Here is a 15,299-nt window from a genome sequence, read left to right as displayed (position 1 = left end):
CTGAAAAATTATGTGAGAATGAGAGAAGGATATGCAAGTAATTCAAGTTAGGTAGCCACCAGGAGATGGTGGATATTTGAATTCAGCCCATCAAGTTACCATAGAGAAGGGGACCATATAAGTACATAGATATGTGCCACAATCACACTGACTGTAAAATACATTCTAAATGTTCACAGCTTCTGCTAACAATCAATGGATTTTTCCTAGTTTCTTGTAACTTATTAGCAGTTTATAATTTGTCAAAATAGTTATCATGAAAAATATTTTAAACAGATCACTGTAAAATGGGTACAGTGATGAAAAATTGGATTCCATTGAACACAAGGGGATAAGGGAGTAACCCATAGCCATTTCGCCATACTCTAAACCTCCCCTCTACACCAGGGATGGGCAATAATTTTCATAGGAGGGCAACTCCAATATTTTGGTAAGTGGTAAAGAATGGTATTTCTCTATAGAGGAGGTGTGGGATGGAGGTTGGGTGCAGAAGGGAGCTCAGAGTAAAGGACTGGAGTGAAGTAGAGGGTGTGGTGTTTGAGAGGCATTTTGGATAAAGGAGGGGCCAAATCCTGTCAGGGACAGGGATTTGGGATGCATGGTCCAGAAGGGGGTGTGGGTGCAGTAGTGGATCATTGACTGGGGAGGGTTGTAGGAGGGAGTACAGGGTCTGGGTGTGAGTTGTGACCTAGAGTGAGGGGGTGCAGAGGGTTTGGGCGGTGACCTGGAATTAGAGGGGGTGGTGGCCTGGGGAAGGAAGTTGGGAGAAGAGATGGAAGGGATGTGTGTGCCAGAGACAGGCTCTGGCTGGGAGGCATTTACCTAGGCATCTCCCAGCCAGAAGTCCCACAGGACCCTGAGGCAGATTCCCTGCTGCTGCAGTCCCATCCTGTTCAAAATGGCTGGCTGCTCCCTGTGGCTTTCTGGTGTGGATGCAAGAAAGAGGGAAGGCTTTGTGCTCTGACCCTGCCCCACCACCCTGAAAAATCTCTCAGCCCCTGTTAGCTGGAAACCCTTCCCTCAGCACCCAGAGCAGAGAGCCACAAGGAACAGCCAGCCACTTAAAGCAGCATAGGGGCTGCTCTGTGCCTGAGGGTCCTGGTGGGGTGACCCACGAGCCGGATCTTGCTCGTTCCTACCCTTGCCCCACACACAAACTGTGGCAGAAAAAGTGAAGGATGACTAGAGTAGCTGTGCTACGATTTAATATAAAAATAGCTGAATATACTAAAGTAAGTGTTTCTAACCTGATTATCAGAGTCAAACTCTTGCTAAATATTAAAAAAAATGCTGCACAGTTACATAATTAAGCACACCTACATCTGCATTCTTAGCAGGAAACCACTATTAGGGGTATGTCTACACTACCACCCTAGTTCGAACTAGGGTGGCTAATGTAGTCAATTGAAGTTGCAAATGAAGCCCAGGATTTAAATATCCCGGGCTTCATTTGCATCTTGCCGGGCGCCGCCATTTTTAAATCCCCAGTAGTTCGGACTCCATGCCCGCGGCTACATGCGGCACGGAGTAGGTAGTTCGAATTAGGCTTTCTAATTCGAACTACCGTTACTCCTCGTGGAACGAGGTGTAATGGTGGTTTGAATTAGAAAGCCTAATTCGAACTGCCTACTCCGTGCCGTGTATAGCCGCGGGCTTAGTTATTACAGTATAACCAGGAGGATGTGGTCTCACACTCTTAAGAGATCTGATATTTGTTTTTACTGCTAATGCAGCAAGACGGAATACACATTAGAAGTCAGAAATTTCTTGTTATTTCTTTGATCATTACAAATGTTTGCTTCAGGCCATTAAAAGAACACTTTATCCATTTCTATGGTAAAGTTTTCATTGGCTTGTGGAGGAAGAACAAATTGGGAAATGTAAACAAAGCTCATCGCTAGCTCCAGAGGAAAGATTCTTATGAATCACCCTTGCACCCTCCAAGATGAGTTAGAGATGAGTTGGAATAACGACTGTCTGAACTATATTTCTTTTGAATCCCATTTGGATCCTGGATGATAAAAAGTGTCCAAGAGCTGTAAAAAAGATGACCATGCAGTAGACACAGGCAAACTCTCTCTTTTGCTGGCACTGCCAAGAAAGACAGATGGTAATGCAACCTGATGCAAATCACAAGGCATTCATCCTTTCTAAATATTTCTTTTCAGATAGTAGGACGTGAAAAATAATACTGCAAGTATTTCATCATTTCAATGTGCTTTTGTAAGTGCCAAGAAGGACTTTTTACCCCATTCTGGACACAAAAGAGAGGTTCTTCATTTTCACATTTCTTTAGTGAACTTAAGAAAACATAAACAACTTGCCATTACTTTACTTATTGGATAAAGGTATTTAAGATATACTGCTAATGATTTAAATTAATCAACCTGAAAATTTAACTTGTTTGCATTTTGCCCTTTTGCCGGTTATATTTATTATAAAGAAGATATAAAACCTTCCTAGCACTTACTACAGAGCTCTCCCTAGAGAGTCTCAGAAGTTCAAGGTTATCAGACTTTTTGCTTACCATCCCTCACCGGAAGAGACAGATTGCACAGGACATGCATTGTAAACACCATGTAAAGGCCACAGAAGATATAAACAATACATTTCCATTCAATGGTCCCCAAGCTTCCAAAGCAAATAGCTTTCCTTTCCCTCCTGTCATTAAAGAAAGATAGTAATGGGCTTTTATTCTAGAGACAAACAAAGGTAACACTGGGCCAGGAACCTCTTCAGGTTTTTCATTTGTTTAACATACCTACTTTTTATTAAATACATTTCAAGTTCAACTGACTACTAACATTGTATTAGGACAGTAGCAGTGTAAGCACCTTTATTGTCTCAAGCTACGTTCGATGCAGCTTCATATATTCTCAGAACATATAGAACTCCCTTCCCTTCTAGAAACCTACAAACTCTTTCCTCATAAAGAGAGGATAGCTAGAACTTCATGTAGTTTTCCTGGCATGTTTCCCCATTCTCCCATGAAAAAGCTGGAGGAGCGCCATGTGGCCTTTAATGAGTACATCTGCAGTGGTCTCTTATTGTTGGCTACATAGTAATCCACATCCATATCTATACAGCAACACTCTGCTATCACAAATGCAGAGTGAGCACAGAAAAGAGGCCATCAAAATTATTAGAAACTGTTCCAATGTCAAAATGCATACACAAAGATGACTAAAACTAATCTAGAGCATCAATCAGAAAAGATTACAATAAATTTGTGACTTCGTTTGATACAAACTGCAGAAAGTTATATGTACAAGATACAGTATGAGAGTAATGTAGTGTTATTTTCCAAAAAGCTTTTTGAACAATCAAAAATAGATTGAAGTTTATACCGAGCAATCAGTTAGGAATGAGATACAAGATTTAAGTTAGATGCATATTGAAGAAGTAGTCATTACAGGCATATCAGATGTGCATTATCCCTGCAATATATTTTGCAAAAAGCAGCAATTCAGAAGTTCTGGACTTGACCAAGAGGCCAAGACTCTGAGAGCATACTGAATAAAGAATAAACTAAAAATATGCCGCTCGAGTTACTATTGTTTTTTAAAAGAGGAAATGTGCTGCTATTTAAATAGGCTAAAGGGATCATCTGACTCGTAAACAACATCTTTACATTGCCTTAACATTCAGGTGCTCAAACTGGGGATTGCAAAACAGAGTTCGGGTCAGGACAACTTTGCCCTTCCTAAAATGCTAAATAGGAGGAGAACCTGGATCAATCTTGGATAGATAGCAGGGTGTCTCAGCATGGAAGAAGTCAAGAACCACTGCTTCCACATTTTTATTCTGTGTACTTATAAAAACATACTGGCATGCTAAATCCTGCCTGGAGCCCTCCCTCTCCTTGCTTGCTTCCTCCCTCTCTCCCTCCTTCCCCAAAACTATTTTGCGTAATATGTTCACCAGATTTGTAGCTCTGTTAGGATATGTTGAGATAGCGGTGCTATTTTAGGATATGTCCGGTATCCCAAAATAGTGTTTTCCACATCTTAACAGCATTCCCGTTATTTCAAAATACAATCAAAATAATGGACTTGCTATTACAACATCCTGGTAAATCTCGTTCCATGAGGATTAAGTGACTTGCTGGAACAGCAGTCTATTTGAAAATTTGGTGCTGTGTAGACAACGCCAAATTTCAAAATAAACTCCCTCAAAATAAGCTCGAAATAAGCTACACAATTTGCCTAGCTCAAATTGTGTAGCTTATTTCGAGCTAGAACGGCTGTGTAGACACAACCTCAGAGAGGGAATTAGTTAACAAGAGAAACAATGAGCGAAATCCTGAGGACAACAGATTAATATTTTGGTGGACAATTGTGTAATGCTGAATAATATTCTTAAACAGCATCAATAGACATTTATATCTAATGCTTTTATTCCAAAAGACCTGTGTTTAGGAATTAAACACTTATTGCACAGTAGTACCTGCAGAGATGATAAAGGTAGAAAACAATAGTAATGCAAGGCAGAGGAGAAAATTGCATACTGTGTAAATTCTCTTTTTAATCCCTGATTTGTTCCTGCAGTCCATACACAGTGAAGTATAACAGTTTGTTTATATGCAATCAAATGTTATGTTTACTGCAATAAGGGAAGTCTGTAAAGCAGAAGTTTAGTCAGTTTTCAAAAGGTGATTTGAAAGGACAGACATTTTAAATATTACAGCTCTTCCTAGATTCTCTTTTCAGTGTTAGTGATTTTACCAACATAGTTTATAAATAAAAGAAAAAAGTACATCTTTCTTCATTGTTGTTGTCTGAAAGACACAGAAATCAGAGGGAGAAAAAAGGAACATTTAAGTTTAGTAAGTTGTTAGTAGTGAGATACCGGGGGGATCCGTGTTGAAATCTCAGGTTAAAATATAATCTTCCATGCAAAATAGTTTATTATTTGGTACAAAAAGCAAAATGTTCAGCAGTTCTGTTACAGTACACAGTTTGGAACTAGCAAATAAATAATAATGCGATCAGATAAGGAACATTTTTACTTAGTCTGACAGTCTAGCCTACCGGACCGGTAATGCAGATAAATGTAAAGTGGTACATCAGCAATGAATGAACAAAAATAAATTAGAAAAAGGAAAGTCCATTAAATAGAAAGCTGATACAGTATGTTGACAATGAAAGTGAATTCCAAATTATGATACTAACAAGTCAATGTGTAACTACATTGGGGGAGGGGAGGAGAAGCAAACAAGATACCATGTTGCATTGTCAAAAGAATTGCAGACCCATTAAAGCTCGGACTGGACACTAAACAAAGAGCTAGACAAGCTTTAAATAGTACTTTTCATTTTACATGTGAAAATAACTGGGTGCAATGTAAAAATTCAAATTATATAAAGTTTCAAGACTTGAGATTAAACTACATCAAAACCAAAGTCAAATTCATTGTCTTTCAATTTCCCAGTTTTTTATTAAAAAAAAAAAAACCCCAATCAACAGATGGCAGTGACTCAGGAAAGCCAGTAAGAATTAATTAATTCATGAAAGGAGTAGGAGCATACTAAACACAGAGAAAATGGAGACTGAGTAAATAATAGGACCACGGAATGGAAAATAAAAGCATCATGCTCAATGACCACCAGTAACCTTTTCCTATTACTAACATACTAAGAATGAAGTTCATTGGACTTGTGAACGAAACAGGTTATTTATTACATAATTTAGCTGCCAGTTTATCAAGCCATTTGGGATAATAGATATAGTGTCATGTATCTTTCATAAACGTTCTGATATGCAATATCAATTATTCAATATTAATCTATACCATATCCTGGAATCCAGTTCATGCCATACATTTCAAAACACAGCATTTCAGCAGAAAACAATGGAAAAAAACAACTTATCTTGTTGTCTTGAGTTGTCAGATCTATCACAAGTTTACCTATCCTGAATGAGTGGCTATATGTTAATTAAACAAATACTTAGGAATGTATACTTTGGAGCCCACCACACAACTCTTCCTTATTTAAACCAATAATGTTAGCCTACATCATTCATCTAAGTCAAAACAATATGAGTCTGCTCTCCATTCTGACATTCTTATTTAGCCTAGAAAACTGTTGGAAATATTTAATTAGATAGATACTTCTTACTTTAAAACCAAAGAAATTCAGCTATATGGCAAAAGCACAATGCAGTTACAAAAATGCCAGTTGAGTATCCCAAACTCTCTTGCTTCTTCAAAGGTCAAAAAGCCATGTTGATCAACAAAACATAAGCATTATTGCTAATCTTTCTGCATCACAAACCAAAAATAAGCACTTGAATTAGTGCTTGAATACTATTAGATCAATTTTCCCTACACAGTATGTGAGTCTAATCAACATAAGGTTCATAAATAACAGAAAGAGGCATCATGAACTCAGCAAATCTGAACATCTGCATTGTATTTTTAGATCATTAAACCGGAAGCAGAGTTTCCATTTATTCTGCAAGCTAAAGGCAGAAAATGTGTTTTGCAGCTAAATAACAACAAGACTTGGTTTGGAAACAAGGTTTTTAAAAACAAAGTAAAAATGGTTTTCTGAATATATTCTCACAAATAGTATGAAGTGCAATGCAGATAGCAGGGATTAATTGAAATCCAAAAGCTTCTTACCAAGTACCCCAAGGCGATAGTTGACTGTGATGACTATCACATTGCCATAACTTGCCAGAACACTGCCATCATATAAATTTCCAGTGCCTTCCATGTAGGACCCTCCATGAATATATACCATCACTGGCTTAGGTCCCCCACTGTCCCGAATGTCTGGAAAAAATATTGAGAAACACTTTATCTCAAGAATGTGGCAAAAAAAAGATACATGCAATAATGTGTCTTAGTTATTTTTATTTTTCGTCATGTCTCTCAAGCAACATTGATTAATTACTCAGCTGGGGGAGATCATACTTCATGCTTTGGACAGATTAATAACCCAAGAAGTGTATGAAAAAGTATAATTTCATCATTGTGTTTAAACAGGTGGAATTTTCAGTACCACTCATTTGGCCTCATTCTGCCTCCATAAAAGTTGATGGCAAATTGTCCATTGACGTCAGCAGGAGTGGACGTAAGCCAAAGCTGAGTTCTTCTGAAAGTCTCATCCAACAGTTTTGTGCACATACAAACACACATATTTTGTCATTAAGATGAATTGGATCTGGCCATGTGTGTAAATAGGTGAAATCATTTATTTTATGTAGGCTTCTAACAAGATAAGAGAACTAATTTGTAAAAGGAGATGTGAACACGCCTAAAGTTTGAGTGTCAGAGTTATTCTGCTGCTGGGGAAAACAGTTTGTATGCTTTAGACATCAAATCAATACTACATTGTACTAAGGACAACCAGGAGGATAAGGGGAAATGGCTACTTAGTTTCTTTTGCATAATCAACAAAAAGTATAGATTGGCCACGATTTTCAAACAGAGATGGATGAAATTAGTTTTTGAAATTCATACTGAGGTTTTGAATAACTGGCCTAATTTTAAAAAGCATTGAACTAGCATGGAACTTCAGGTATCTCTTTCTGCAAATCTTACAGAGGGCACTTAATTTAAAATCTTTCTAATTTTCAAATGGTAATTTGTTTGATTTTATAATACATTTTTCCATGGAAATAGGAGGAAGGAAGAATAGGAAGTTTGAATATAAAAGGCTTCCTCTCCTCTGCTGCTATAAGTGCTGATGGGGAAACTCACTGCCCACAAGTAACTATTAAAGAGACAAGTTGTATTGGACCAACTTCTGTTGCGGAGAGGGTTTTTGAACCACACAGAGCTCTCTCACAAACAGAAGTTGGTCCAACAGAAGATATTACCTCGCTGACTCTCTCTTTAATATTCTGGGATTGACACAGCCACAACTACACTGCGTATGCACTGCTATGACTGTACGGGGAAAGACTAATTGACTATACACAACATGTCACATATGCACAAAATAAATACATTAGGAAAAGAATTTTGCAGCTCTCCAAACTTTCATTTACACCGCTGTTTCACAAAGTGGTCTGTGAACCACTTTGAGAAACCTGCTAACTGGCTGCTCCAGTGTTTTTATTTAGCAGCTCTGCAGCCACGGATACCCACAGCTCCCCTTGTCTGCAAATGGTGAAGCAGAGCCAATGGGAGCCATGTGGCTCCATGGCTGCAGCGCTGGTAAACAAAATTTATTCCTCTGTGTTCCAATGTGGGGGAAGTCCATCTGACAAATTCAGCATCAAACATTCATAAAGAAGTCTCAGCACTGGCTAGTCTACTAATAGCTATTGGCTATTATTAACAGTGTTGCTAGGTGTCCAGTTTTGAACCAGACAGTCCAGTATTTGAGTTTTCTGTTCAGGACACAAATTGAGAAAATATAAATGAGAAAATATAAATGTCCAGCATTTTCTAAATAAGATGTAATGTAGATTGTGATGTAATGTCAAGTGTGTCCAGTATTTTTGTTGAAACCATCTGGCAACCCTAATTATTAAGCTATACAACTTCAACCACTTGTTAAATTACAAATTTCATTTTAAAGATTCTTCTTAGTGGGTCCTATAGCAAGGCTGGGTTTCTGTAGAGGATTTTTGAATAAATCCCACATTTGCCCTTTTTCTATTTAAACTTGATTAATCATCATTTTTATCAGAAATGGAAGAAATAAAGTGATGTAAAGGTTTACAATTAAATTATTGTCAATACATGCATGGATTAATGATACTTTGATCTGGTCTGCTACCAGCTCACTTTTTTCCATTTCCCAACACAGCATATAATGCTGCATTCTAATTATGAAAAGTAGCAGACTAAAGGTCATGTTTAAAATTCCAGAGTCAGGAAAAGGGAGTTTTCTCCATACACTGGTGTAAAATTTGCTTTCACTATGAAAGAAAACCATGATCATTATAACAGTAATCAAGTTCTCTCCTGTCCACGCTCCATTTAATATCAGCGTGGAAAAGGCTATTTTAGATTTATGAGTTATTCCTTTTATTTTGGGCACACTCAATTAAGCAGTCCTCAGTAAAACTCTTCATATTTTTATTTTGAATTGTATGGCAAATATGGAAAGGACAATGATGAGAGCAAGTTGTCCAAACACAGGATTTCCTTCATCTGTATTTGATGACAAAGGTCAACACAGATATTTCTATTTTTATAAGGGCAGCTACTAGATATTTTTGTTTCAAAACAAGTTAAAGTACTCAAAATCCAGAAATGGGCTCTTCTATACTTCAAGCTCTAGAATAAAATCACTTATTTAAAAACCAAAAGGATGCTAAATGGTGCCTTATAAAATAACCTGTGTTTTCTGCACCCCTACATACAAGAATGACTTTCCTATGTTCCACTCTCAAAGTTTAAAGGTAAGAAAAAAATATGTGCCCTCTATCGAATGGAATTATGTGCTAAGGTATCAAACTTAGGTAAAGCAAACTCCTTCCAAATTTGTTAAAGCATTTATTTCCAATGGCCAGTTTACGCACAGATTTTGCTTCCTGTTTTTTCTAGCATGGATACAACTGAGGAAGCAATGATAAATTATTAATCTGAAATCACTAAGTGACTGTTCACAGCAGAAACTACACTGCTAATTGTGTGCTTGGAGGTAACACAGGGGGAGACTGCTTCAAATTCTTCTTTAATTAAAATTACATAGAATTACAAGGCACCAACTGTGAACAGTAATGAAATCTTGGTAGCACCGTTCTGTGTATGTGGAAAATAATATTGGGGCATTTAGAGAAGAATGGGTAGCTTTTATTGGAAACAAAAGATGAACTATACATTCATGAGCAAAGCAAAGTTCAAGGAATAAAGAAAGGATTCTGTGATAAATTTAGCCTACATTATGCTTTTCTGTGATTTCCCTGTAAATATTACGCTTGAAAAGGTTAAGAACAGGCAAGCACTACAAATTACTCTCCATTTATCTATATGTCACATCAGATAAGACTAGATACAATACACATTTTTTCCACACTGTTTTGTCAAAAATCTCAACCTTGACTTAAGGGAAATCACTTCTAGAAACTAAAGGCAATGGTTCTGTGTGTCTCTCTTGCAAAGGAAAGTTTAACAGTGAACAAGATTGAACCATGCTTTTATCAAGCTCAGCTGAGAGCAAACTTGAGATCCCTAGCTGAAATAAAGATTAGAGTCTTAGTAGGTGTCAGGAGACAATTGTACAGATCCTGACATCCATGCAGTCTTACTAAGCTAATGGAACTCTGCACATGTGCAGTGAACACAAGCAGATTCTAATGCAGGATCAGGTCCTTATTATGAAATGTAGTTTAAAACCTGGAAGAAAAGACTGTTCAGTTTTGAAATCCAGTACTGCATTTTGTGTGATGTCAGCGAGACTTCTGGCTGAACAGCATTATTCTTTATCCACACCTCCTACCTAGTTGATAGGTATAAAGATTTGGAGTAGAAAGGAACTGTGTAAGTGGGACAAGAGAATACTATTAATTAGAATTGTTACTATTAGCAGTATGAAATTAAGAAAATAGCAATTCATGCTGTAGGAAGAATCACTTCTGACCAAGTTCCATTAGGCCTCAAAATTTGTGGCCAAAGAACAGGTATAAGCTCCATCGTTCGAGGCCTTTAAAAATTAGGATGGACAAAGTAGTAAGAAATACTGTGCAAGGATAAGATCTATATTTGTACAAAGAAGGTTAAGGAAAGATTTTCAGAAAATCCAGATTGAGTTAGGTGCTTAACTCCCACTGAAAACAAACAGGCACTTAATTTTCTTAGATACTTTTGAAAATCCTATCTAAAAGACCTGCCAGAAGGTTTCCATCTCTAACATCTGAGCTGACATCATTGCTGTGCATCAGTGTATTGCAGTGTGATCAGTAAACTGAATGACATTAAAATATCTCATGTGAGTAGTCTCAGTGTGAATAAGGCTTGCAGAATCAGGTCACAAATTGGGGGTTACCACCAGGATTTAGGAGTTTCTGCCAAGCAGTGTGAACATTTTCAATAAACACGCATATGTAAGGTTACCATATGTCTGTTTTTTCCCCGGACATCTCCTCCTTTTCACTTATTAAATCTCCATTCGGACGGATTTTTTAAATGGCTAAAAATGTCTGGGATTTTGACCTGCAAAAGGGATCAGGGAGGGAGCAGGGCATGTGCCTGTCACTTAAATTAAACATTCAGAGCTGTGTGCCTGGATGTTAACAGTCGCTCTGAGCATGCACCCAGCACCTGGAGGGAAAAGTATATGGCTGAGGCAGCGGCAGCTCCGGTGAGACCAAGGGCAGGTCCGACGTTGTGTGTGGGGGGTTGGCTCTTGCTACAGAGTCACTTTGTTACCCTCTACTCTGCTAGGTTATGTCCCCAGCTCTGAGGGAAGGGAAGGACATTGGGTTAGAGCAGGGAGGCTAGGGATACCTGGCTCTGGGGGGGAAGGTGCACTGGGCTAGAGCTGGGGGGTTGTGAGGGCCACTGGTTCTGGGGAAGGGATGGGGCATTGGGTTAGAGCAGGGAACTGGGCATTACAACTTCTGGCTTCTTTCCTTTCCTGTAGGTGGGCAGTGCATCTATTGGTTAGATTTGGAGGTTCCAGTCTTTGCTCTGTGAGGACTGTGGGAGCTGGTGCTTGGTGAAGTGGGTACGGGAAAGGACAGATTCTGGGAATCAGGATTCCTGGGTTCCTTTTCAAGCCATGCCACTTCTCTCCTTGGTACCTTTAACTTCATGCCCCAGGATGGGACCCAGCCAGCAGCCTCCCTGGCCCCACACTCTCTCCTCCTGGTCCTTCAGCATCCCGAGCTGCCGGCTGATTGACGCTGGAGCCTGTGCTGCCACGTGTCTCAGAGCAGCGTGGCAGGGAAGCAGGAGCCCAGCATGCGGCATCCCCTCACCTGTGAGAGCCAGCGGGGGCAGCAGCAGCCCAGCAGCAGCAAGCTGGCAGCCAGAGCCCTGAGCTTGGCATGCTCAGCGATGAGTTTGCCGGCTCCCGAGCCCGGCCTCCTGTGCGAGTGGAGCAGCCACCGCCGCAGAGGCACCAGCAGGCACTAGGTGCCCTCTTCATTGAAAGTTCAAATATGGTATCCCTGCATATGGGACATTTCCATTTACAGTCCTCACTGACTCCAGACATCTCCCTCTCTTTATTTTATTCAGACCTATGTTTTACTTGGATTCTGTGATTTATTCGGTCTAAAATTGCCAACTGATAATATCTAAGTAGATGTCTAGTAATATATCTGATATTTAACTTATTTATATGGCCTATGTAACTGATTGCTCTTATTTTGGTTTCCATCATTCTCCAATCTCCATTCCTACTTAATGTTTGTTACAACCATTTGTTATCTCTGCTCTTAATTAGATGAAGGAAAAGGCAGTCTTATTCTGTGTTTTTAAGAGTGCACAATGGAACATCAGTCCTCAATGGGGTTTCTGGGCACTACAGTAATGCACAAAGGATAAATAACTAAATAAAAAAATAAATTGAATAAAGTTGAATTTGTTCCAGGGGTCCTTTAAAAAGTCTTACTTTGAGACTGTAGAGATTTGTGACATTTTTATTTATCATATCAGGAGGATTTGGGTTGGTGACCATGTTATTTGTTGAAAAGCATTAAGAAGATTTTACACACAAACTAGTGGCTCAGGAATCCATGTACTTCTTACTTAGCAGGATTCAACATATGTACTGTTTTAGCTATTCCAAAATCTTTTTCTGAAATTTTGCATAATTGGAACATGGCACCAGTCAAGGAAACTATTTTCACAGTTTGAAACCTCCATCAAAGTCATTGTACTTTGAGTTCTAATCTATGAGACACTAAATACATCTATTGTTATTTTAAAAGGGTAAGCCAGTGTCACTGAAAATCTTATTATGCAAACTTCCATTAAAAATCACATCTTTTAGATGTGTTGTCAAATTGATGGCCTGACAGCTTGTGATCATTAAAGAACCTATTGCACTTTTCTTAAGAGTGGGAGTGTTTAATCCTAATGTTCTAATAAAATTCCATCTCCTTAATTACATTCTGCCTACTTAAATACCCCCCTCAAGTTTCAGTTGAATGTAGTATTTTACTTGAGCTTTTGGGTCATTTTGCTGTACACTGTTGTTAAATAACTGGCTGCATCTCACCTGAGGCACTGGTTGCATTTAAGTGGTGGATGAAATTATCCCTGTGTAGCAATTGTGGACTTTACAAAGTATATTGAAATCTTTTAGTGTGAAAGCCACTGTATAAATGTAAGACATACAAAGTAGTATGAAATGCAAGAGTTAGAATTCTGGTAGGCTGTTAACAAGTAAGCAGTAATATACTGTTCTAATTAGAGAGGGCTTCTATAACTAAGTAAATAGTAATTTGTAAACTACTGAAAGAGGAATGTTAGTACTGCAAAACTGACAGACACTTCACCATACTATTAGTGGCTGGTAGGGATATAATTATAATGAAACCCTATAGAACTGCTTATGTTAAGAGGCTCTCATAATTTTTACTACCTACGTGTAGAAGAGTCTCGGAGGAGTAGCCATGTTAGTCTGTAATTTTAAAAAAACGAGTAGTCCTGTGGCACCTTAGGGTATATCTACACTACAAGGGTATTTCAAAATGAGTTATTTTGGAATAATAACTCCCAAAATAACTATTTTGAAATAGCACATCCACACAACAGGAAAGCCTTGAAATTATTCAAGGGGGGTTGTGACTGCTCTGGAGGAGAGGGTCATAATTCAAAATGATCTGGACAAATTGGAGAAATGGTCTGAGATAAACAGGATGAAATTTAATAAAGATAAATTCAAAGTGCTCCACTTAAGAAGGAACAATCAGTTTCACACATTCAGAAAGGGAAGCGACCAAGAAGGAGCATGGCAGGAAGGGATCTAGGGGTTATAGTGGACCACAAGCTGAATATGAGTCAGCAGTGTGATGCTGTTGCAAAAAAAGCAAACATGATTCTGGGATGCATTAACAGGGGTGTTATGAGCAAGACACGAGAAGTCATTCTTCTGCTCTACTTTGTGCTGGTTAGGCCTCAGTTGGAGTGTTGTGCCCAGTTCTGGGCACCGCATTTCAAGAAAGATGTGGAGAAATTGGAGAGGGTCCAGAGAATAGCAACAAGAATGGTTAAAGGTCTAGAGAACATGACCTATGAAGGAAGGCTGAAAGAAGATTGAGGGGGGACATGCTAGCAGTTTTCAGGTATCTAAAAGGGTATCTAGCAGTTTTCAGGTATCTATAAGGAGGAGGGAGAAAACTTGTTCATCTTGGCATCTGATGACAGAACAAGAAGCAATGGGCTTAAACTGCAGCAAGGGAGATTTAGGTTGGACATTAGGAAAAAGTTCCTAGCTGTCAGTGTGGTCAAACACTGGAATAAATTGCCCAGGGAGGTTGTGGAATCTCCATCTGTGGAGATATTTAAGAGTAGGTTAGATAAATGTCTATCAGGGATGGTCCAGACAGTATTTGGTCCTGCCATGATGGCAGGGGACTGGACTCGATGACTTCTCGAGGTCCCTTCCAGCCCTAGTATTCTACGATTCTATTCCAAGGCAGGAATAATTGGATGCCTAAGCAGCATTGCGGAGTAATTACTGTGAATGGCTCTGGGGAGGAGCTATTTCGAAATAGCAGAAGCAGAACATCTACTTTACCACTATTCTGAAATAGGAATTTCAAAATAAGCATTATTCCTCATGAAATGAGGATGTATTATTTTGAAATAAGAAGCCGTTTATTTTGAAATTATTTTGAAATAATGGGCTTGCTGTGTGGACGCTCACCTTGTTATTTTGAAATAACATGAGTTATTTCAAAATAATTCTTTAGTGTAGACATGCCCTTGGAGACTAACAAAAATATATATAGTATCATGAGCTTTTGTGGGCAAAACCCACTTCATCAGATGATGAGCTGGACATGAAAGATCATGACACTATATTACAGTGAAACCTTTGTTATCTGGCACTCTGTGAACCAGAAAACTTTGTTAACCGGCGTTGCCCCCAGCCACAATACACTCACATCTTCAGGCCCACGGGACTGGCTTGGTTTACCATGATTGGCTTAACAATTTTTTATTTAAGAAGCACTAATCATCTTTAAATCAAAATAGAAATGTGAGACCAACTGCCTCACACTACAAAACTACCAAAATTAAAAACTTGAGTTTTACTATTGTTGTCCAATGTTTTTTCCTAGGTTGATGGGACCCTCAGATAACCAGAATTTTTAGTTAACCAGAACGCCCTAATCCCAGAGTGCGCCAGATAACACAGGTTTTACTGTATATATTTTTGT

The 15,299-nt window shown here is 38.7% G+C and overlaps 1 protein-coding gene across 11 annotated transcripts in view; it reads right to left on the bottom strand.

Moving 5' to 3' along the window:
* NLGN1 (neuroligin 1) overlaps positions 1-15,299 on the bottom strand; it is a 676,946-nt gene that overhangs the window by 351,684 nt on the left and 309,963 nt on the right. For all 11 annotated transcript variants that reach the window (XM_075937978.1, XM_075937977.1, XM_075937975.1 and 8 more), the window contains one exon: positions 6,625-6,777. In XM_075937978.1, coding sequence (XP_075794093.1) covers positions 6,625-6,777 — 153 coding nt within the window. The remainder of the gene's footprint in view (positions 1-6,624; positions 6,778-15,299) is intronic.

This window comes from Pelodiscus sinensis, chromosome 10, assembly GCF_049634645.1.
Source record: "Pelodiscus sinensis isolate JC-2024 chromosome 10, ASM4963464v1, whole genome shotgun sequence".
NCBI lineage: Eukaryota > Metazoa > Chordata > Testudines > Trionychidae > Pelodiscus > Pelodiscus sinensis.
This window is presented reverse-complemented; position numbering and strand designations above follow the sequence as displayed.